Source organism: Myodes glareolus, chromosome 11 (genome assembly GCF_982192425.1).
Source record: "Myodes glareolus chromosome 11, mMyoGla1.1, whole genome shotgun sequence".
NCBI lineage: Eukaryota > Metazoa > Chordata > Mammalia > Rodentia > Cricetidae > Myodes > Myodes glareolus.
In genome coordinates, this window is record NC_142036.1 from 23,295,310 (window position 1) to 23,320,063 (window position 24,754).

Here is a 24,754-nt window from a genome sequence, read left to right on the forward strand (position 1 = left end):
CTACTGGTTGCCATCAGTCTCATGAGGGTCCATATGATAGATAGGCCTGGGAATTCTTTCTTGGGTTTCTGTATATATGTGGACCAAGACCATGATCACTCAAGTCCACATGGATGTTGAGTTCCTAGAGATCCATCCTTTCTCACACTAAGCTACATGGTGACTTAGCTGAGCAGCAGGTGACTCGTGTGTTTGGTCTTCTGTTCTCTAGTCCCTTTTGTGGTCATGTCTGTGTTTTTCTGTTTTGGCTTGAACAGCTCTGTAGCTATCTGCAGCTGTATAGTGTGTGTGTGTGTGTGTGTGTGTGTGTGTGTGTGTGTGTGTAGTGGGTGTGTGTATAGTGGGTATGTATGTGTGTGTGCAGGTTCACATACATGTAAGCAGGTCAAAGGACAGCCTCAGCTGTGCCATCTACTTTATGTTTCAAGGACAGGGTCTCACGTAACCCGGGTTGGCTTCCAACTCCCTGTGAAGTCAAGGATGGCATAGGACTGATCCTCCTACCTCTACTTCTAAGTGCTAAGATTATAAGGCCCACTAGCATATTTAGCTTATCCAGTCTTGAGGGTGGAACCCAGGGCTTAACATATGCCAGGCAAGAAATCTATCAACCGAACCACATTCCTTGAACTGTCTTGTTTTTATGAGGCAGGGTCTCTCACTGGTGTGGAACCTCTTGAGTGGCAAGGCTGGCCAGCTCAGAAAGTTCCAGTGATCGGCGCATGTCTACCTCCTCAATTCTAGATTGAAAGCACACACTGCTATCCTTAACTTAAAAAACAAGCAAACAAACAAACAAACAAACCATGAGTTCTGGGGCTTAAACTCAGGACCCCAAGCTTACACAACAAACCTTTCACCTACTCTACCATCTCCTCAGCCTCAGGGTTTTTAATGAGCCTCCTAAATGGCTCTGGGAGCACCAGTAAGAACTTCCTTACAGAGAGGAAAGATTCTCTACCCTGCATAAATACACATCATGGCCCTCGGGAAAATTCCCGGCTTCATCCCATAGCTGCTCAGTCCAGATCTCCTGTGGTATGTCTAACCTCAGTGGACCTTCTCACCTGAGACTCTCCATGCAAGTGTCCTGTGGGAGTTTGGCCTGGAGCATAGAGAGTGTCTGGAGAAGGTGGGCAGGTGTGGCCATGGGACTCACACAGGCCTCACCCTGTCATTAGAGGGCAGGGTTTTTCCCTCCCAACGCCATAGTATAGATGCAGATTCTGGGTCAGTAGCCACCTCAATAGCTCTCCGTGTCCACCTCTGTAGCCCCTGCCAAGACAGAACCACGAGCCCTGGCCACAGTCTGTTCTCTATCCAACACACTGCAACGTAAGCAGAAACCTTAGTCTTTCCGGACTGCATGCTGCATGCATCTGATTCCAACGTATATCCCCAGGCAGTCCTAGCTTTCTGGGGGAGGCGTGGCTTGGGCATCTTTCTGGCGCTGAGGGAGCAGAGTTCCACATTCCCTGGTACCTACAGCCTCAATGACAAGGGTCACGACCCCACCAGTTCACAGCTGAACACTTCCCTGGATTGCCACCTGCTCAGCAGAACCTTGGAGACGAGAGTCACATCATTCAGGGTCACAGTAGTTGAATCATAGGTTTGTGGGAAAGGAAAATCTGGATGATTCTGATCTCTGTGGCAGGCAGCTCATTAGAAAAACTAGACATTAACCCTTGGGCCCGTTGCTCTTCCAAACCAGGACCGTTTGTTTGGAAAGTGCCTACCTACATCATCCGCATGACTTGATGGACGTGAGACAAGTAGAGGAATTTCGTTTTACGTTAAGTGTTTAGAATTTAATTCCCAAGGAATATACAATCTGGGAAAATGCAGAAAAGCAAACAAGGGAACAAAGCCCAAGCATAACATAATCTCAACAAATATGAGGCAGAAACATCTGGAGTCCTGTTCTCGAGTGACTCCAGACTTCGGCACATGTGTTTATCTTCGGTGTCTCTTGGCTGCGGCAGGATGCCTAACACAAGCAACATTAGGTCGGACGTGCTTCGTTTGCCTTACAGTGTTAGGGTACAGTCCATGATGGTGAAGTCACGGCAGCAGGAGGTGGCTGTGCACGCAGAAGCAGAAAGAAGAACAACAGTGCTTTGGCTCGCTTTTCATTTTTACCCAATCTAGGACCCCAGTTCACTAAAGGCTACTGCCCACGTTCAGGGTGCGTCTTCTCACCTGGGTTAATCTAATATAAACACCCTACGCAGAATTATTCCCACGGTGATTCTAAGTTCCATCAAGTTGACAGTCAAGATCAGCCACTGAGGTGTTTGATTCCTGTTACCCCAATGGGGATAATGGATGTGGTTATCTGTTCACCTATCCTCAGACCATGCTTCCAAAGGACCAGAGTTGACTACTAACATGAAAAGCAGCAAAATTAAAAACAAAAAGGTGACGGCCAAGGAATGATCCCCTAACCACACAGCTCTCAACCTTTACAGTGATTTGGGGGTTGACTTCTTCGATGTCAATAGCAAAAGCAGATCTACCTGTTGACTCTCCCAATCTCCAGACAGTGATTGAGAAACTAAAAGGTTGCAAAAGATCTGAGTGGTCGGCGCTAAGGTAGCTCCCGCCCAGTGGGCGTGGTCTGCAATATCACACAGTGGCTAGGCTCAGGAGATGAGGAGGATCCTTCAGAGGAAGTGGTGTGACCACTGCTCCTGGAAGCCCATCGACTGACCCTCGGCCAGCTGCTTCAACTGGTGACACTCTGCCTCTTCAGGGGGCCCTGGAGGTATAAATAATAAAACAAATCAGGCAGGCCCCTTTGGCCTTGCGGATGACGCTTAGATGCACTGTGAGTATGCAACTCCTGGGAAGATTGGAAAGATAAGTCTATTCCTCATGAGGCTCCAGTGGTGAGAGGCTGAGGGGAATTGTCCTCTCTAGCCCATGTGTATTGGAAGAAAGCTCTAGAGAATTTCTAGTGTGTGTAAGAGCAGCCCTGGAGGAGTGCTGGGCAGGTACAGTGGAAACCTGGCTCATTTCTATGATTATCTACTTCTGTGAATTTTCTAGAAGAAAACAGGGTGGGAGTGGGGGGTGAGATCTTCAGAGGTAAGGCAGCCCTCCTACCCAGAGTCCTCCTTTCCCTCTGAGTGGCTCCTCTTGGTGACTTTGTTTGACCTGAGTTAAGGAGCTAAGGCAGGTGAGTGAGACAGGCAGCTTCCATCAATCTCCAAGTCCTGGAGAAAATGAAACACTCCTCCTTGCTTGTTTAAGCATTCTCTCTCTCTCTCTCTCTCTCTCTCTCTCTCTCTCTCTCTCTCTCTCTCTCTCTCACACACACACACACACACACACACAGTCTTAATATGTAACCCAGGCTAGCCTAGACCCATCCGCCTTAGCCTCGTGAGTGTTGGAATTACAACTGGGTATTGTTACATTCAGCACTCAAAAACAACTATGTTTTAAAAGAGTGAAAGCAAAATAAACAAAATTTTACAGGGCAAATTAATAAATAGTATCATTCCAGGCTCTGTTCTCCAGAAAGGACTAAGCACATTGCAGTGGGCATGAGAGTTCTCTTGTGGGGTTTCTCTCTGGCAGCTTGAAAAAACTGTCTTTCAATTTAAACTCTAAACTTGCTTTGAAAAACAATAATTTCATTGCTAATGCCTACAGGCAATTTTATCTTAAAACACTATCAGTGGGCCCTAGAGTGTGTCCAGGATGTCTTACTGGGCCTCTCTGGGGGACCTCGGTGCATCTTTGGGAAGGATCCTTTGAGTCTCTCAGCTCTGGAGAGGGCACTGGACAGACACAAGTGCTGCAGACTGAGAAATTCCAGAAAGGATTGGAGGATAGCTGGGGCCTCTAAGGGTCCTCTGGGCACGGAAAGGAGGTGCTTGGTATAGGCAGCCAACATGTGATGTCTCCACGGAGCAGGGAACTCTGCGGTTGCTTAAGCTCAAGATATCGTGGGTGAGAACTTGCCAGAAGTAGCCACGTGAGTTGGTATCTCTGATCGGAGAAGGGCTAGCAGGCCAGCTAGCTTCCTCAAAGAAAGGGATGGCACGGTGTCAGGGGAGAGATGGGTGGGTGTGGGGCTCTCTTCCAAAATAAGTGGTTCCAAAACCCTGCCCTGAGTAGGTAGGTAGTCTGTAGCCCATGTGTTCTGGTCCTGACCGGTTTCTCCAGCAGTTGGCTGTTAACTAGGAGCGCCATTTGCAAACCCGTCAGTACCACAGTTGGCTCGATGCCCACAGATCTGACCCACCGTGAACAACAAATGTTCTCAGACAATATCTACTCCAGCAGTGAATACAAAAACTTCCTCTTCTCTCATTGCATTGCTGAAACCAGCCCGTGTGACAACGATGGCCAGAGAGCAGGCAGTGTAGGAACTGTGGGCAATGTGAGATGACATGAAGCCTGCAGGAGGATGTGGATAGGTCGCAGGCAAAACCATATCATTTTATATACAGAAACTGAGTCCACCAGGATACTAAAAAGGGGGGGTTATATATTCATTTATACACATACATCTGTAAACACACACACTTGACAAAGTCTCCCAACATAGCCCACGCTGGCCTCACATTTGGAATTCCTTGCCTCTCAGCTTTCCAAGTGTTAGGATTGAAGGTGTATATCATCAGGGAAAAATTAACCTATCTACCATTGCATTTCCTCATGACTTTGCCAGCATGGGAGGAGGTAGAAACAGTGCCCATGGCCGAGCCTGAGTACCCTCCACCAGGTACGGGATACATGCATGTTTGAAGCCAGTGGTGTGACTTGCCCAGTGGTTTCTCCTCCGTGGCTGGGGACCAGTGGGAAGTAAATTTATTCATAGGAAGAAAAACCTGTTTTCCCAAATAATGTGGGATATGAATGATTAGCAAATCGAAATATTATAGTCGGCTTTTCCTGTCTCTTTTGTGCCCCACGGGCTTCAGTGTCTGTCTTCTTTTTCTTGCTTTTCTTTCTATATTTGTGATTTATTTTGAGTAACAAACACACATTCATATAAACACAGACACAGAGAGAACCTCATCCACATTCCAGCCTACAACCCAACAAATGGTTACTCAACTCAAGAGAGCTGGCCCATCAATTTATTGGGAAATAACCAGTTGCCCTACTATTTTAATTGCCAGAATAAAAAAAAAAAGTAGCCTACTTAGGCATCTCACCCATCTGACGAATTTGGGTCAGTTTAGAGCCTGTGGAGAGAGATGTCAAACGTGGGACTAGAGTGGGCTGCTTTAGAGGAAAAGGTCAAAGGCAAGGCTGGGTAGGGAAGGGCAGGAGGCCTAAGGGGATCATGGTGGTTTGTAGAGGTGGGAGGTGTGGTCAGTGTGTGGCTGTGTCCTGAGGGGTGGGGCAGCTATTGGGCAATAGCATCGAGTGGGGAAGAGACCAAGTTATGGCTCCGACACCAGCACTGTTCAGCACAGGAGGATGCTGATGTCTCCAGGGCTAACAGGACTCATGGGTAGGGGAGGGAGGCCCCTCATCCAGGTGTGTGATTCCCTTGCCAGTCCTCACTGCTAGAATCTGGCACCACAGAGAGCCTTCCAGGGCTTGGCAGCGGAGCTCCACAGAGAGCCTGGCTGAGAGCAGGAAGTGCGGGGGTTGCTGCTGGGGCAGAGGAAGTAAGCCAGCAGCTGCCTTCTTGGGCTGGCTCAGGCCTCTGGCCTGCCTGCTCTGACTCGCACCCAGCTCCTGCCAGCTCGCCCGTGGCCCTGACTCCCCAGTTGGTTGGCAGAACCTCTCTTGAGAATATTTGTCGGCTGTGTGAGTGACATGTCTTGACGTTTCCGCTTCTCAGCCCTGGGAAATGACACAGGGTAGCTGTCTGCTTTGAGGAACACAAGCCTCAAGTTGAATCCTGGGTGCCCGTGTCAACAGCCCAGCCCACGGAATGAATCCTGAGCGCAGTCCTCGGTCCCTTTTTTGTTTGGTTTTCTTTTTTTCTGTGTAGGCCTGGCTGTCCTGTAACTCATTCTGTAGATCAGACTAGCCTTGAACTCAGAAATCAGTCTATCTCAGTCTCCCGAGTGCTAGCTCTAAAGGAGTGTGCTACACCACCTCCCGGATGAATCCTATTTTCTTTCATTTCAATTCAAATTTCTGAAGCCTCTTTAAGGACTCTATACTTTCTCTCCCATAATCCATTTCTACCCAGCCCCTCACTAATAGCAAATTAATTTTAATCATTACCAAATGAGATTCTTGGGACATTAAGGTGTTTGAAGAAACTTGATCTGGTCGAAAACAGGACAGCACCAAAATATAGCAGCAAACAGCTCTAAGATTCACTCTCAGTGGACCACTGGGTTCCCAGGTCAGTCCAGATACCCTCTCTGTACTTGCCCTGATTGGTTTGGCACTGTCTACTAAGCCAATCACAGTAGGGAAGTTGAGATTGCTTCCATCGGAGTCTCCCTTAGGGTTCAGACAAAAACCTGGTCCCTGGGGTGCATGTAGCCTTCCAGAGAGGGTTAGGCAACTAAGACAGGAATGAGTACTTGGATAACCAACCAGTGATGTTTCTTGTCGTTATGATGCTTCTGGTTGCTATGATGCTTCTTGTTGCTATGACAAAATACTGGCTGGAAAGTTGATTTTGGCTCACAGTTTCAGTCCATCATGAAGGGGAAAGCACAGGGGAGTTCATGGTCACGGGAGCCCAAGGAGAAGGTTCCTCAGATCTTGTGAGATAAGAAAGCAGAGAGCAGCTGGGCGTGGTGGCTCATGCCTTTAATCTTAAGACTGGGGAGGCAGAGGCAGGTGGATCTCTGAGTTCAAGGCCAGCTTAGTCTACAAAGTGAGTTCTAGGACAGTCAGGACTACACAGAGAGATCCTGTCTCAAAAAAAAAAGAAAAGAGGAGAGAGAGAGGGAAGGAAGGAAGGAAGGAAGAGAAAGAATAAAGGAAGGAAAGGAGAGAAAGAAAAACGGAAGGAAGGAAGGAAGGAAGGAAGGAAGGAAGGAAAGAAGGAAGGAAGGAAGGAAGAAGGAAGGAAGGGCAAGCAGAGAGTAATATCAGGGCAGAGAAGGATTTGAAGGCCCACCCACTCACTCACTAATGGTAACATCATGCTCAAGGTTACAAAATCTCCCCAAACACAGAGCCTCCCCAAACAGGGCCACCAACTGAGGACGATACTCAAATGATGAACCCAAAGAGAACATTCCAGATTTAAAACATCAGGCAGTGCTTCCTAGAATTTTCCAATACTGTGCCACAAACTCTCCCGAATCTCTCTGCCATGCTGAAAGTTACATGCACAGTGCCTTCTCTACAGGAAGACCCGGGGGCTGGGGAAGCCTGGGTACATGTGCTATGCCAGCATCTCTCACCTGGAAGACCACACCTGGCGCCAGGTCCTAGAACCTAGTTGCAGCAGATCCTGATGAAGGCCAGTGCCACTATGAGGGTCAGAACTTCTCTTTCTTACCAGAAAGATCTCTGCTGGCTGGAAGAAACCAATCGTCACAGAAAGTTGTAAGTTACATCCTAAATCCTGGGGACAGATCACAGCCACCCATTGCCTAATTCTACGCAAAGCAAAGCGTCAGAACCTATTAAGATCCTGCTTTAGGACCAGCCCGAGGCTGACTAGTACCTGGATGGCATCCTTTTCTGTCCCGGTTTCTGTCCTTCTCTTATCCCGGGTCTCTTACTTCTCCATAGGCTTTCTCTAAGACAGCTCTCAGATGAGGCCTGCCTGCCTGCAGCTCCAGTCTGGGGACCCATTTCCCGCCACCAGGGTAGCCTTGACTGTTAATGGGTTTACCATTCCCTGTGGGCCCTGGACTCCGGAAACCGGGAATTAAGGAGAAACACCATGGCACATCAGAGATCCACACGGAGGCCTCCTTTCGCTTTACATATGAATAGCCCCCAAATCATTGAAATCTTGACTAGAGAAATCAAATGTTCTGGAACACCACCGTGGAGGCAGCTCTGTGGAGCCATAGGGTTAGTGATGAATGTAAATCAGAGAGTGGAGTTCTTGTCCCTAAAAGTTTCACAGTGTCACTGTGGGATGCAGGGGTCGAGGGGTCCGTGAAACGAGAAGCAGGCCAAGAGCCACACAGGCTTAGCTTTTGTTCCCGTTGACCCTACCCCTTCTCCTTTCTTGGGAATGATAAAGGGGGGGGGGTTGCTGAAGACCTAGGTTCTTCTCTAGAGGGCCCTCATTTCCTACAGGTCTTGGGGTCATCGACAGAGAGCTTGATTTCTGAGAATTAGTCAAGAAAACCAACGCCAGCTCAAACTAGCCAGCCCCCAAATGGAAACCTATTGTCTTGGTTTGAAAAAAAAATAGAGGCAGATGGGTACAAAGCTGATTCAGTGATTCAAGATGTCATCAGATGTGCCTCTCATTTCTTTTTCATCATTATATCTCTTCTTTGCATCTAACTGTGGGAAACGTGGCCAGATTCGGGTTTGGGCTATGTCATTAAACCAATCACTTTTAAGGGGACTCCGTGTTTTCCCAGGAAAGTCACTAACTGACCTGAGTCAAGTCCCACTCTTACTCATGATCCAGTTGTAGCAAAAGGATGAAGTGTTGTGTTCTCCATCACAAGTCCACACTCCAGCATGCTGTCATTGTGGAGAGTAGAGTGTCCTCAAAGATGCTAAGACATTGCTATCTTAAGATAAAGGAGGAGCTGGGAAGATGGCTCTGTGGATAAATCATGTGCCATACAAGCATGAGGACCCACACAAAGACAGGAACAGTAACAAGTATCTTTGATCTTAGTGCTCCTATGGTAAAATGCCAGGCAGAGATGGGAGAATTCCCAGAAGCTCCTGGGCCAACTAGTTTAGCCTGGGTAACAGTGAGCAACAAAAGATCTCGGTGAAGAGCAAGGACTGACACCCAAGGTTGTCACATATCTACATGGGACACATGTGCCTACACTCAGACACACGAATTCTCTCTCTTGCTCTCCTCTCTCTCTCTCTCTCTCTCTCTCTCTCTCTCTCTCTCTCTCTCTCTCTCACACACACACACACACACACACACACACACATACACAAACACACACACCTGTGTTCATGGTCACGTGCATCATATATACATTCACACACATAAAGATAAGAGAGAAGGGCTGAAAACCAAGAGTGGTGGGCTAGCAAGATGGCTTAGCAGTAAAAGCAAGCACTGCTTACCAAGCCTGAAGACTTGTGTGAGCCCAAGGACCCATGATGGAAAGAGTGAACCAACTCCTGCAAATTGTCCTTTGATAGTCAAATATGTGTTGTGCCGTATGTGTACATGGGTGAGTGTACTCAGAACAATAAGTAAATAAATACAAAAAATTAATTGAGAATGGTGCTCTAAACTCAGGCCTCTCACTTAGGACATGGGAACAATAATTTCTAGTCCCTGGGAAGATGACAAAGATTAGATATCAAGACTCTCAAAGCACTCACAATGGTGTTCAGCACTCCGCAGCCACTGTCTTCTCCCACCACTCTTCCTGGTGGCTAAGACAGGAGCCACGGGGTTGTCTTCTCATGTTAACCTCAGCCCTATTGCCCAACAGGATAATCTCCAAGGACAATGAACCTCATGCTGGGCCTGGGCCTGTTTCTGGCAGGCCTTCTTGCTGTGAAAGGGCTCCTGCAGGACAGAGATGCTCCAGATACCTATGGGTCTCCAATCAGGGTCCAAGAGTGGAGGGGCAAGAAAGATGCCCGAAAACTTGGGCGGCACAACATGGAATTTGGCTTCCAGCTACTCCAAAAACTGGCTGCCAAGAGCCCTGAACAGAACATCTTCTTCTCTCCCTTGAGCATGACTACTGCCTTCTCCATGCTAACTCTAGGGGCCCAGAATTCCACACTGGAGGAAATTAAGGAGGGATTCCACTTGCAGGAGATGGCGGAAAAGGACATGCACTTGGGTTACCACTACCTCCTCCACAAGCTCAACAGAGAGACGCAGGACGTAAAGATAAACCTGGGCAATGCCCTGTTTATGGACCAGAAGCTGAAGCCCCAGAAGAGGTTCCTGAGACTGGCTAAGACAGTGTACGATGCGGACATGGTGCTCACTAGCTTCCAGGACTTGGACTCTACTCAGAGGGAAATCAACAGCTACATCAGTAGGAAAACCCACAACATCATCAACAACCTGGTCAAAAGCATAGACCCAGGCACGGTGATGCTTCTTGCAAACTATATTTACTTTCGAGGTAAGGCTATGCTGATGTTAGGGGTATGTAGAGGGACTTGGGTTAGAAGCTTGATCCCATCCTTTTCTCACTCTGTGAGTCTGCATTCCTGTGTCAGTAACAAGCCAGGACTCTGCCTGCTCTAGCCCTAAAGTGAGCACCAGGATACATAACTCACCAAGGAGTTACTGGGATTCAGAGCAGAAATGATGGGGAAGTGAGCTTTGTAGTCTAGATTACTCTGTGTGTGTGTGTGTGTGTGTGTGTGTGTGTGTGTGTATGTTTTCATTGTGACTGGTTGTCCTCACGTGTTTTGATTTAGAAGTTGGAGTCTCTGCTTCTTAGATGAGAGAGAAAAGTGAAAACTGGAGGCAGACAGACACAGACAGACAGATACACACACACACACACACACACACACACACACACACACACACACACACGGGGGGGGGGGTTATTTACTCCAAGTTCCAAAACTAGTCATTCATAACTGGAACCCACTTCTCTAGGGCCTAGAGCTATGCACTCTGCTCCACAGTGAGAAGTCACTGCGCGGACAAAGTGATGGCAGTGGTGGTGATGGTGATGGCAGTGACGGTGATGGCAGCGGTGGCGATGGCAGTGGTGACGATGGCAGTGGTGATGGCAGTGGTGGCGATGGTAGTGGTGGCGATGGCAGTGGTGGTGATAGCAATGGTGGATCTCTATGAGTTGAAGGCCAGCATGGTCTACAAGAGCTAGTTGCAACACAGGACAGGCTCCAAAGCTACAGAGAAACCCTTTATCAAAAAACAAAGAAATAATAAGTAAATAAATAATAATAATAAAAAATCCAGGCCAGGCAGTGGTGGTGCACGCCCTTTAATCCCAGCACTCAGGAGGCAGAGGCAGGTGGATCTCTGTGAGTTCGAGGCCAGCCTGGTCTACAAGAGCAAGTTCCAAGATAGGCTCCAAAGCTAGAGAAAAACTCCGTCTCAAAAAACCAAAAAACAACAAAAAAAAAATCCAGGCAAGTTGGTACATATCTATAACCTTAGTCCCTGGAGTAGGGAGACAGAGACAAGAGCTCTCTGGCCAGTCTAGCCAATCGGTGAACTTCTGACTCAGTGAGTTCTGACTGGAAAATAATTTAGAGAACAACAGAGGAGAATGCACAGCTTTAACCTCAAACCTCTACACACACACACGCACACAGACGCACATTCACAAACTCACATACACACAAGCATGCGCACACACACTCATATGCATGCACGCACCCATGCACACAAGCACGCACACACACACTCACATGCACGCACACACACACACATGCATGCACACAACAATAACTAGACAGATGCAGAGGAAGGGTGCAGGCAGAGATCTGCAGCAGAGTCCCACAGCACACTGGCCCTGTGGCTCTCTGTTCACATCCCCAGAAGATTGGCTTCAGAACACTGACTTAGGCATTTTTCACTTTCAGGAAACCAAATAACCCCCAGAATTACCATCCGGGCTCTGTTAAGATACAAGCTATGTCTGTCTCAGCCTCAGGGGTGCCTGGATTTTGAGTAATGTGCTGTGCCCCTCACAGTTCCCACACATTACTCCATGCTCTTTCAATTGGGTCCCTTGGCCTGTGTCCATCCTATAGAGGTCTTCCAGGCTTGCGGAAGTACTTCAGGAACCCCTCCCTGACATCCCATCACTTCCCTCTGAACCCACGTGGATGGTGGCCAGGGATCAATTGAATCTGGTCCCCTCCTTTTCTTCTGGACACTTGTGCCATTTTGCCTCTGTCTTCAATTCTAAGCCAGGTGGCAGTATGAATTCGATCCAAAAGAAACCAAAGAGGAAGAGTTCTTCGTGGAGAAAGACAAGACTGTGAAGGTACCCATGATGTTCCGAAGGGGCTTGTACGACGTAGCCTACGACAGCCAGCTTTCCAGCACCATCCTGGAAATGCCCTACCGAGGAAACATCACGGCCACCTTCGTCCTTCCCGACAGCGGCAAAATGAAGATACTAGAGAAGAGCTTGCAGGCGGACATTTTTGCCAAATGGAAAAGCCTGCTCGCCAAAAGGTAAAGTCTGAGCCTGGTCCACAGAGATTCTTGCTTCTTCTTCTCTTTCCTCCCACTCTCTTCATTTCTTCTATCCTCAGTGCACGGCCAGGCACTCATTGAAGCTCTCTTAATATGTGCAGGAGGCTGGGACTAAATCTAGGAGTTGGTGAGACCCTGATCTTTGAGGTTGTTGCACTGAAGTTGTGGGGGTGTGGGAAAGAGTCTTGCTGGAGGGCGGCAGTCAGGGAGCATTTCACAGAGGGGGTGGTGTTTAAAGTTCAGCTTCAAGGCTGAACTAAGGAAGGGGGGTGATGGGATCTTACCCAAAGGAGGGACACATGGGTTGACAAGGGGACCCTCTCAGCAGAGGTGCATCTATGTCCCAGCCCCTTTGGGGCCTGGAGTAGCCACCACCAGTAATGTCCACCTCTCCTATCAGAGACTCCCATCTCTTTTCAGGGTGGTAGACTTGTCCACATCTGCTAAAGGGAACATTTTATTCCATCAGGACACACACAATGGGCCAGAGTTCCTACTTTCCACGTGCATTTGAACTAGCACGTAGTCATGAAATTATTTTGAAGTGCAGACAGGGAGTCAAGTCTAGAAATCTTCATCTTCCTTTATTGAGCAATGGAGGCGGAGGATAAAGAGCAGTTGGAGGAGAAGGTAGAGTAGGAAGAGGAGGAGGTGAAGGAGGAGGAGACTGGCTGACCATCACAGCTCCTCCCTACCGTGGAAGGTTACACCCTTTTCTAAGAGAAAGGATCACTTCAACACATGCATGCCTAACCCTCCCACCAACACTCCTGATTTCAAAGAGTGTTGAACATATTTGGAATTCAGGCACTAGAGTCCTCCAGCCTGGCTTGTGCGAGTTTTCCTCTTTGAGAGGCACAAGCTTCTGGGATTTTAAAATCGCTACCTTCCCATCAGTTAGCGCCAAAGGTCCACTACCTTCCCATCAGTTAGCATGAAGGGTCCACTACCTTCCCATCAGTTAGCATGAAGGGTCCACTACCTTCCCATCAGTTAGCATGAAGGGTCCACTACCTTCCCACCAGTTAGCATCAAGGGTCCACTACCTTTCCATCAGTCAGCATTAGGAGTCCTCTATCTTCCTATCAGTTAGCATCAAGAGTTTGCCACCTTCCCATCAGTTTAAGTCAAGGGTCCTCTACCTTCCTATTCATTAGCTTCATGGTCTGTGCATGCCCTCAGTCCCCTGCCTCACTACATGAATGGATTGGAGACCATTCATTTTCAGCAACCTGAGGTTTGATGCTTTTTTCAAGTTTAAAATTCTTATTCATAAATTCTATATAGAAAGTGAATGATATTGGAGATAGTTATTTTTAAGTTTCAGCCAAAATATTGCTTCTCCATATTTTAATTTTAAAGTCTCATTTAAAAATTTTAAATTAAATTTTTGAATGCAATAAAATGGGTTTCATGATATTTTCATATATGTATGTATATATACACACACATACAAATCTTTGTGTATATATACATATATATACATACATCTCATATACATACATCTCTGTGTATTTACATATGTGTGCACTGGTGCCCTCCTTCTCTCCCCAAATAGTACCCTTTCTGGTATCATGTCACACACACATTAAGAGTGTCCATATGTGTGCAAGTCTAGATTCTGTATTTGAGAAAAAACTTGCTATTTTATTTTCCCTTCCCCTGTTACTCTCTTAGTTCCTTTTCTGTTCTCTTGAACTCGGTCCGCCTTGGTTTTCTTCTTCCATGTCACAAATATATGCATACACATACATGTATATACATGATAATATTTAAGTCTAAATTCCACATGCAAGAGCAAACATTTAATATTTGAATTTTTTCCTCCTTTTTCTTTGTCAGTTCATTGCAGCAGGGTCTCATGTAACCCAGGCTAGCCCACGTATCCAAGGATGACCTTGAACTTCCACTCCTCCTGCCTCTGCTTTCTGAGTGCTGGGATGACAGGCATGTATCACATACTTGGTTTAGATGGGTTTAAATATGTGTCTTTCTGAGTCTGGCTGCTTTCACTTAATGTGACCTCCAGCTGCAATTATTTTCCTGCAAATGTGATGCTTTCATTCTCACAGCATAGTAGCTGTGCATATATACGTCCACTGTGCATATATGACTCCACTGTGTATTATAACTCCGCTGTGCATATATACACCCACTGTGCATATATACGTCCACTGTGCATATATGACTCCACTGTGCATATATACCTCCACTGTGCATATGTAAGTGTCCCAGTTTCTTTATTGGTTCATGGATTGATTGTCCTGTGTTTTTTGCCTTGTCACTGACAAGCATGGCAGTCTTGCCGTATTTTTACAGTCTCCGTATTTGTACGCAGATGCTGTGTCCTTTCACTACTCAGGAACATCATTCTAGAGCTTTGCTTTTTGCTTCCTGACACCAGCTGTGCTTTCTTCGGCCTCATTATCATTGGCCAAAAGGACGCTATTACACTTCCTGCCATTCAGTCAGCCTCATGGGGGCTAGATTAACTGACAGCACACAGTCTTGGCTTCTCCACAACAAACATGAGGCATATGTCATCAATCCCCTCACCCACATACTGGTGGGCCTATCCCTTGTGCTGGCCTGAGAGAAACCCCTGAGGCTGTAAACCCTTCTCAGGGGCTCTATCACTACTCAAGGTCCTTGGTTCCCTCTACCTTGAGAGCCCTGAAGCACTCACCTCTATGCCCTGCCTCCTATGCATCCTTAGACTCACTTGACCAAGTGTTTATACTCTCCTCTTCTCAGGGACCAGGGTGACTAAGGAGGGAGCCTGTTGCAGAGTCCCAGTCAGTAGCTGGCTGGTTTTTTCCAGGGTATAGCCAGCCATACCCTCTCCTCCCAGGGCACTCCCACCATGTGACACAGCTCTGTTTGCCTCTCTCCTTTGCTGACTCCCCTCCCCGACCCCTACCTTAGAGCACAGTGCCACAGGGCCCAGTCTTCAAGCTCTCTGCTTTCTGGATGTACCTCCTGCCGATGGCCACAGGAACATTAACCCTGTGTCAACCAGAACAAGATGCTTATCCTCAGCCCCAATTCCCTTCCCCACAATGGCCAGAGCCCTTTCCCTTTTGACTCACCCTGAATGTCCCTGGACATCTGCTGGGATCTTAGCCTCAGAAAGCCTCCCTGCATCTGCTCAGGCCCACCTGTCTCCGAAGCAGCTCCACCCACCATTAAGTCAAGCTTGACCCATTGGGTAATGCTTGATCAGTTTCTCCCAACTCCTTCTGCATGCCTTAGGAAGCTCCATTGGCCTTACATTGGAGCTCATTGGGACTCCTTCCCTCCATCTCTGAGGCTCTGGTCTATTATCTGGCAACCATGCTTGTCCCCTGTGGCACTGTGATCTAAGGTAGGGATAGGGGGGAGGGGAGTCAGCAAAGGAGAGTGGCAAGCAGAACTCTGTCACATGGTGGGGGATGGCCTGGGAGGAGAGGGTTATGGCTGGCTAGTGGGAAAAAACAGCTAAGAGTGTATTCTAAGAAGAACAGCAGAGCCATCCTTTCAAATCTTAAGACTACTCTGCTCAAATTCTGTCACGGCTCCCTACTGATTCAGGGAGAAAATCCAGCTGGCCCAACTCCATTTCAGGGTTGGCCCAAACCTTTTATTTGAATCCCACAGTTGATCTGTTTTCTTTTTTTCTTCATATGTACTGCCTCTTTGCACACTACCTGTGTTTGTGAATGCCCACAATATGCTTTCCTTAGTGTTGATTTCATTCTCCAAATTCCTAGCTGGCACACAGGGCAAGGGCAAGGGTTTTTCCTGCCCTGTTCATCAAGTATATAGTAGGTGCTTAAAAACTTATTTGTTGAACAAATAAGTAAATAGAAAGGCAAATTTGGGGATTATCAGGCCTATGAACAGTATCTGGTTACAGACAGTGGGATTCTGTACAAGCCAGAAGTAAAGGTGGAGAAGGGGGCCCAAGGCAGGTACAGTCCTCCTAGTGTGCATGGCTCAGAAGACCAAGATCCTACTGAGGCCTCTAGAAGCAGAGTGGACTTGAACTCAGCTCTGACTGGCTCCAGGTGTCAGGCTTTACTGTCTCTACCTGCAGGCTTGCAGGGGTCTAAACTGACTCAGGGTGCAGCACAGGCAAGCATCTTACAGAGAGGTCATGAGCATGGGGCAGGAGCCTGAGGATGTTTCCAGGATGTTTCCTGCTCTGGAGTAGGCTAGGCAGGAAGCAGGGTGTAGTCAGTGAGTGTGAGATGTCCAGTCCCAGGGTGGATCCTTTCTCATTCCAAGGACAGAAAGATCTGTGAGCCTCAATGCTGAGAGGGTAAAGGTCTCCTTGATCATCTTTTCCTGGAACCTACCCTGAACAATCATAGAGTCCTTCCGTTCACCCTTGTCCTCCTCTACCCCACAGAGTGGTAGATTTGTGGGTGCCCAAGCTCCATATCTCTTCTACTTACAACATGAAGAAGGTTCTCTCCCGCCTGGGCATCAGCAAAATCTTTGAGGAGCATGGTGACCTAACAAGGATCTCATCTCATCGCAGCCTGAAAGTGGGAGAGGTAAGCCACCTGGCTGCACTACTGTCCCCTCCCACACAGGAGTCTTCATGCAGCCTCAATCAGAGCCACCCTCAGAGCAGACAGCCCTGTGATCCCCAGCAAACCACCCCTTAGCCTCTGATTCCAGTCTCTAAAACTAAAATAGGCAATCCCGCATTCTATACTGAAAGTTGATTTAATTCTCTGCATAGTGATCAAATGCTGGGACATTTACAAGAGCCATAACCAATCTGAAGCTGACCCTACCCTGCTCTCTAAGGTTTCCCAGGTTTCTGTGATGGAGGAAAGTGCACCATAGCGACAGACACAGTGGCCATGGTCTGCAGCAAGGTCGCAATCTGCTTACCAGGACAGGAAAAGGCTACCATATAGAAGGGGTCTTCACACTTAACAGACACAATATAAGCACTCTCAGTTAAATTTAAATTTCAGAGATGTAATGCATAGCTGTTTTGTAGCATAAGTATGTCCAGAAAACTGCATGGGAGCATATTTATACTTGAATGTAACCATTGCTTGTCATGAATGAAAATTTAACTAGATATTTTATATATTTAGCAAGCCAGTTTGGGGCTTAAAATGGCATAGAAGAGCAATATTTCAGAAACAGGAAAGCAGGGTGTATCAGTAATGTTTCTGCTGCTGTGATAAAGCACATGGCCAAAGGCAACTACCAGAGGAGTTTATTATGGTCTGTGGTTCCAGAGTGACAGACCTTCAGAGGGGAGGTGTGACAGCAGGCAGCCAGAGCAGGGAGCTAGTCCACCACGCTTCATCTACATACAGGAAGTACAGGATGAGAACAGGAAGTGGGGTGAGACTCTAAACCCTCAAAATCCATCCCAAGTGACCTACTTCCTCTAGCAAGGTTACACTTGGTGAACTTCTCCGAACAGTGCCATCAAATGGGGAACCGAGTGTTCAAACACATGAGCCTATGAGGATATTTCTCATTCACATCGCTATTAATGGGGAGTGCCCATCTGAGGGAGGGGTGCAACCAATGTAGGAGATCTGGGAATTGGCTGGTGCTAAGTGTAGTAAAGGGAAGGGGGCAAGTCATTCTAGGAGGGAGCTGTGGTAGGGGAGTGTGGGAGAATCCTTCACTCTGAGTAGAATCACACAGGTGCTCAACTACCTACCAGGTGGAGTTAAGATTTCACAGCCTCCTCACTGTTGGTGAGCTCCTGAAATGGAAGGAAAGCAGCAATCCCCATTGCATCTCCCCTCTTCCCTCCCTTCCTTGGTAACAATATCCTGATGACTATGTTCCCTCTCTGGGCTTCCCACCTTAAACCACGAAAGCCCCTGAGAGGCTCAACAGCTACTGACCGCCTCTTGGTTCCACAGGCTGTGCACAAGGCTGAGCTGAAGATGGACGAGAAGGGTATGGAAGGGGCTGCGGGCTCCGGAGCCCAGACGCTGCCCATGGAGACCCCACAAAGGATCAAGATTAATAGACCCTTCCTGGTGATGATTTATGAGAAGTCCCTGCCTTCCATGATCTTCTTGGGAAGGATTAATGATCCTACTGGGAAATAAAGGGGGATTCTCTGTTGACTTCAGACTTCACCCCTCTCCTAGGGTCAGAAACATTTCACCCGTGTGGCAGGAGGAGGCCAGGGGTGCATTCTAATCCAGTCCTCCAGAGTCACAGTGTTCCACTACTACCTGAACCAGCTGCCTCTCTGGCTCTCAGGGCTTTGAAGTCTGTGTCCACCTTAGTCCCTTCCCTAGCCATCAACATTGCGGGACTAAACACTAACCCCTACTCCCAGTATGCCCTCACCTCCGTCACTGCCGCAGACAGGGAGCATCTGTGATTTAATAAACTCCACCTCCCCAGGCACATCCGCTAGCTGTCAGGTAGATACTTTGTAAAAGGTGGGGGCCACAGAGAGTAAACAGTTTGGGTGAAAATCTTGGACTCGCACCTGAGAAGGGGGCGTCACTAGGGAAGCCACAGGTCTGGGCGCCTCCACTTACCCTTTTGAAGTGAGGATTGCACTGTTCCTTGGTAAGACTTTGAGAAAATCAGTACCAATCGCTAGCAGAGTTCCCAGGGTGGGAACTCTGGCATATGTACCACATGGCCCTCCTCCTAGGGTGCCCAGGTGGGGTTGCTAGCCCAGCCAGGCCTCCGGGAGCACAGTGGAAGCAACTCACCCCTTGTTCCGCATGAGGAGAAGGTTGCCTTCGGGAGAAACTGGGAATCACCGCCAGCTTTGCTGACTGATATCTTTCAGGTGCACAAGGAGGATTCTGGAGCTCCTTGGGCCTATGGCCAAAAGCAGATTCTGCTATTGAACTTACCCTGCGGGATCTGCTTGTGACCACTAGGGGGCACCAAGGGCTAAGCCAATGATAGGCTGGACAGCAGAAAGAGCCTGTTTCCCCTCTGGCTATAATGGCCCGCTACTGCTGTGTTGGGAGAGGGGCTTTTAGACTGGCCAGGTACTACCGATGAAGCAACAATTGCCACTTCTTGACTAGCCGTTTTCTGAACACTCACTTGCCCTTCTTGTTTTGGTCACTAAAGCCCAATGGGCAGCAAATCCATGGAGGAAATGAAGCTCGGACAGGCGAGGTAGCTTCGGGTGGTGCTAGCATAAGCCTTGGGCGGCAGTATTGGAGTTTGTGGTAGGAAGCTCTCAGCTCTTCTCCATCTCTGCTCTAGTCAGAGAGAGGCCAGCATGCTCCTCTCCTCCACCCTGCACCCTGTGGCTCCTCAGGGGCCAGGTCTGGGGAGAGATCTGAGAAAGACTGAAGGCTATGAACGGAAAGTTACAGAGTCAGCAGCTCCTCTGGGTGGAGGTGGGGGTGGGGAGAAGCCAGCGGGCCAGACGCTAAGGCCCCCATGAGCACTTCACTACAAAATGACATGGAAGTTTTGGTGCTGGGGATGCTGTACAGCCAGCTTAGCTCCTGCGACTTCGGGTGGCCTGGCTGGAGCCGAGGTCAATTCCTGTCCTGGGGGAAATAATGGCAGATGCCTCCAGGACCAGGTTGATGAAGAATCCCATGGAATTCTACAGTGAGACCCGACCCGGAGTTGCCGGCTTCGGGCTTCCGTCATCTCTCTTAGCCTCTCACGTGTGTGTGTGGCCAGAGGTTTCCTGAGACGATGGTCTCTAATCTACCTCCACACCCCATGGGAATGCCCTCCTCCTTCTCCTTGAGTCCCTACTCATTCTCTAAAGCTCCTACTCACTGGACATTCTCTAAAACTCCTACTCTCTGGACAGTGTCCAGTTCATTATCACCTCTTCCCGGGCTCATGTCCCCTCTCTCCGTTTCACCCACACAGCCTCTCTCCCAGGAAATGGCTCCCTTCCACGCTCGGCAGGGGCTGGCGGGTCTGAGTGTCCCCTACTTCCGTGTGAGCTTCGATCAATCCGTGCTACCTAAGGTGTCTCAGAGCTGCACACTGTGGGCTGGTGGCTGAGGCACACAGGCCTGGCTTCTGGCCACTGCAGCGTTACTGTCCAGTCAGGGAAAACAGACACGTTCATATCTATATGTTGTCACTCAACTTTCAGCTCATGTGGGCAGTCCCCTCTAGCCGTAAGAAAGGCTGACTAGGGGTACATAAGGAAGCATGGCGGGAGAGTCTGATCCTAGTTGGGAACCCCAGAAAGGCTTCCCCAGGGGTAGAACATTTGGAGACCACCACAGCAATAGCTACTAATTCCCATTATGAGGCTGGTATGTAGCTCAGTGGGCTAGTGCTTGCAACGGAAGTGTGAGGCCCCGGGTACTCCAATATCATTTTGAAAAATCAAAGAAAAGAAATTAAAACTACAATAAATTTCCAGCATAGTGAATAAGAGACACGGTATCAATTAGTCTTCCAAACAGAAATTTGACATAAGATCTAACAACTTTTAAAAGTAATTATTGCCTATCTTAACTATTTTCCAATACGGTTTCTTGCCTTCAGAACCTCGTTTTTTCTTCACTATAAGAATCGTGTGTTTGGATTTTTTTCTGAAAAGGAAGAAGTGAGGGCGGGAGAAGAGGGAGCTACTGGGGCATCAGAGCAGCATGTGCAAAGTCCTGCATGGGTGAGGAACGAAAAAGGCATCCAAGCAGCTAGAGCAACAAGATAAGGCAGGAGGAGCTGGGCAATGAGGCTGGAACAGTAGATGGGGACCTTGCTTCCCAGGAAGGAAAGCAATGCTAGCAAACCTGTACCCCAAAGGTGGCCCTCGAGCTACATGTCTCTGCGTCTAAGTGTCAGACTAGTACGTGCTGCAGTGTGTGTGCTCGGTACGTGGTGTTGAGATGGGACTGCCGCACAGACCCCCGTTTGCAGACAGCTGGTGGTCAGCCAGTCTCCGCTGTTCTCGGCAATGGAAGGCCTGTGCTACGCATGGCAGGTCCGTCCTCTGCAAAGTGGCCTGCCGACTGCTGCATAGCATCCGCAGCTGCACCTCCCGTGCCTACTCAAGTCATTCCACCCGGCCCGGGTGCTGCTCCATTGCCCTTCAGAGCCTGGCTCGTCTTTCCAGGAAAAGTCAGCTCCTCCCTCTTGAAAGTTCCCCAGCCCACCTGGTTGTGGACTGACTGACCTCGTGAATGAACTAGCAAGTGAATCCGTGGGTTTGACTTTGACGGAAGCAACGCCTCTTAGTCAGTTCTTGAAGCCTACACTACGCGGGTGTGCTCGTTGATCCCCAGACTTACCAGCCGCCATGGCGAAACTGTTCCGTGTTGCTGATAAGGAAACTCGAGCTTAAGAAAGCCACACAAGCTGCCCAAGGACACACATGTAGAAAACCACAAAGTTAGGATAAAAGGGAAGTCTCATGAGCATCCTTACTCTTCGTTTGTCCATCAATTCATCCACCCACTCATTTTCCTACCATCCATCTACCCATCTACCCAATCATTCATCCTCTGACCCATCCATCCATTCACCAACAACCTATCTACACTATCTACTGAGCCATCTATTTCTCCATCTTCCATCCATCCATCCATTCACCTATCCATCTACCCACCTATCCATCTTATTCTTCTCATTGATCCATCCATCTATTCATCCTTTGACCCATCTACCCATCGACCCATTCCTGAGCCTACAAACCTATCCATCCTACTGATCTATCTATTCACCTCCCCAGCCCACTGACCAATCCATCCATCCACATACTTATCCATTCCTCCATCTGTCCATCATCCACCCAGTCACCATTCCTGCACTGACCCAACCATCCATCTGCCCATTTTGTATTAAGGGTTCTTCTAGGAACCTGAGTTATACTAGCTAACAAAATCTGCAAAGATCTTCACCCTTGTGGAGGCTTTAAACTATTTGGAGAGGCAGAAAAGAAGCAAGGCATGCAATAAGGAAGACATTTAACTGAGCAGGCAAGCGTAGCTGACTGGAGGCGTTGGTGGTGTACGGTGTGGTGGTGGTGGTAGAGGGGGTCATGATCCAGCCGGGGTTGCTTATTACCTAAACAGCTAAGTGATTCCATGTTGCAACGTCTGTTTCATGGCTGACCCTGGGAGCTGCCCACATAGTGGTGTGATGCTTGCACACTGCTGACCCGGAAAGAGATGAGCTCTTTAAATATACATGCCTGACACCAGAATCCCAGAATCCCAGAATCCCCTTTGGTGTTATCCAACATGTCTTCCACGGGATTCATGAAGACTTGGCACAGGTTTTGGGCATCTCTTCAGGCACAAACGCAGGTACCAGGCCAGGATTCTGGCTTGCTATCTGTGCCAGCTCAGCCCATAACTTCACCTGCCCAGGCTGAGGTCATTTTTATGGGATGCACCAGGAATGGCAGGCTGATGTGTTGGCAGGGAGGGCCACCAGTGGGAAGTTCCAGTGTTCTGCCCTACTCTTTCCAGACACTCCCCGTGTGACTTGTGCCCTGGATCCCATTCTCTGTGCATCCACACGGCTGACATCAGAAGACCCCCTTCCCGGTAGCCATAATAGCCATTCTTCCAGACATATGTTGAATCAACAGGCACTAACTGAGCATCTATTATGAACCAAGACGACGAGGTACCAGACACCGTGAAATCTGAAGTGGGGGAACCTGCCCAGGCACAGTCTGGGAGGAGATTGCCACTTGGCCTTAATCCCCTGCAACTCCTAAAGTCCTAGTCAGGTCCAATGAGAGCTCCCTGCCTTGCTGGTCACCACGCCGGTGCTCATCTTTTGTAAGAAGGTGCAAAGCCAAGGCAGCTTTTGTTCTTCAGGATGTGTGTGCTCCATTCACATCTGGTTCCCCAGCTTTCATTCGTCTCTGATCTACACGCACACTTATGGCTGAACTTGCCTCCGTGTTCCAGGCATTCTTTGACTTACGATGGCCTTTGTACCATACCAAGGAGCCCACCCACCTCAGGCTGAAAACACGTGACATCTCTTTGTCTGAGTACCCTGTAGCTTGAGGTTGTTTTCTCTCCTTGCAGAGGTGATGGGGAGGGGTGACACAGACCACCTGTCTAGGAAAAAGAACAAAGTTTAGAATTTCACAGATTCTTTTTTTGCCACCTCTTAGAGTTCAAAACACCCTAAGTTGAACCAACTGCTTTACTGGACAAGTTTTATCTTTAAAATTGTTCTTATTAAAAAAAAAAATAAAACTGGGGCTGGCAAGATGGCTCAGTAGGTAAAGGCGGTTAGCATCAGAACTAATGACTCCGACTTCACTTTCCAAGACCCACACGGCGGGAGAAGAATGGACTCTCACACATTGTCCTCGGACTGTAAGAATGTGATGTTCGGGTCCAGCTGCCGCTCTGGTCTCAGTCCCTGGAGCAGCCCCTCCCCCTCACAGACGCCCATAGGCACTCCCGCTGAGACCTGGAGTCTCTAGCTAACATATTTCCCCAGCCAGCATTTCTCTCATAGGGACAAGAGTTACACAAACAGGTATTGGTCCCACATACCCTGTGCCCCACCTCTTTCCTTCCTCCTACCTGGGAGACAAAGAACCTGGTTGCAGGCTTGTGCTGTGAAACCACCCCATCCTCAGAAAAGTGTACAGAGAAACTCCATTTCCACCATGAGATCCCTGATTCTTTTCTTTAGAGCTCTGCCCTCCATCAGGTTGTCTGTCTCTAGTGCTGGGACCTGAACTCTGTCCTCAGAACCCCAGCCACGCTGCTGTCTGTCTGTCCAGAGCCTCAGTAACTCTTCTAATAAATTTCTACTTTGCCATACCCATAATAATCCCTAGTATTTCTTTTGAACACGCATCATGTACTTTAAAATTATACTTATTTTTAAAATTATGTGTACGTGTGTATATGCATGTGTGTGTGCGCGCACACATGTGTGGGTATCTGTCCATGGAGGCAGAGACATTGGATTCTCTGCAGCTCAAGTTACAGGTGGCTGTGAGGCACTACTACTTTTCTCTGACTTCCATGTGCACGCTGTGTCGAGTCCCAACCTCCCCTCTCCGGTCAATGTAATAAAATTTAAAATAAAAAAATAAAGTTATTTAAACAGAAAGACATAATCTCACAACCATATATAGAAAACTAATTCAATCTTAATCACAAACAGAAATTAATTGCCCCCCGACAGCAACAGTGTGAGCATGGCCCTGGGAGGAAGGGAGACTTATTGTCCCTCTCGAGGACAACAGACCCGTGAAGATTTAATTCCACCCAAGAGTCAGTGCTGTGGGTCTAGCCTGGGTTAGTAACGGCCAGAAGCTCAGTCTTCCTGTTTGAGGAAATCACAGAGATTAGAGGACTTTGTCATGAGGCTCCACGCCATGGGTAGAAATGTTAGAAATTAGGTTGGGAGAAGGGGTGAGGCTCAAGAGAACGGTGCAGGGTGGAAACATCCTATAGACCAACTGGCAGTAGCAGCTGGTGCAGTCTGAAGCATGGAGCTTCAGTCTGGTCAGGGAGAGCAGACCCAGGTCTTGGAAAGATCCCCGTGAGCTGGGGGAAAAGTCAGCTGGTG

The 24,754-nt window shown here is 48.4% G+C and overlaps 1 protein-coding gene across 2 annotated transcripts; it reads left to right on the top strand.

The window, feature by feature from the left end:
* Positions 1-2,653: 2,653 nt before the first annotated feature.
* Serpina12 (serpin family A member 12) lies at positions 2,654-18,363 on the top strand. 2 transcript variants are annotated; one of them, XM_048431199.3, is made up of 5 exons: positions 2,654-2,830; positions 9,549-10,199; positions 11,974-12,244; positions 16,656-16,803; positions 18,154-18,363. In XM_048431199.3, exons 2-5 carry the CDS (start codon positions 9,566-9,568, stop codon positions 18,343-18,345), a joined length of 1,245 nt encoding a protein of 414 aa, XP_048287156.2. In that variant the 5' UTR covers positions 2,654-2,830; positions 9,549-9,565; the 3' UTR covers positions 18,346-18,363. The 2 variants fall into 2 exon arrangements, with proteins under 2 accessions (XP_048287156.2, XP_085554006.1); XM_085697880.2 differs by having other exon boundaries at positions 2,668-2,767.
* Positions 18,364-24,754: the final 6,391 nt, after the last annotated feature.

Bases quoted from the DNA above. Each gene is read 5' to 3' on its own strand.
- Serpina12 (XM_048431199.3), top strand. From the start codon at position 9,566: ATGAACCTCATGCTGGGCCTGGGCCTGTTTCTGGCAGGCCTTCTTGCT. The intron at 10,200-11,973 runs GTAAGGCTATGC...TTCAATTCTAAG, and splicing joins AAACTATATTTACTTTCGAG to CCAGGTGGCAGTATGAATTC. The intron at 16,804-18,153 runs GTAAGCCACCTG...TTGGTTCCACAG, and splicing joins GCAGCCTGAAAGTGGGAGAG to GCTGTGCACAAGGCTGAGCT.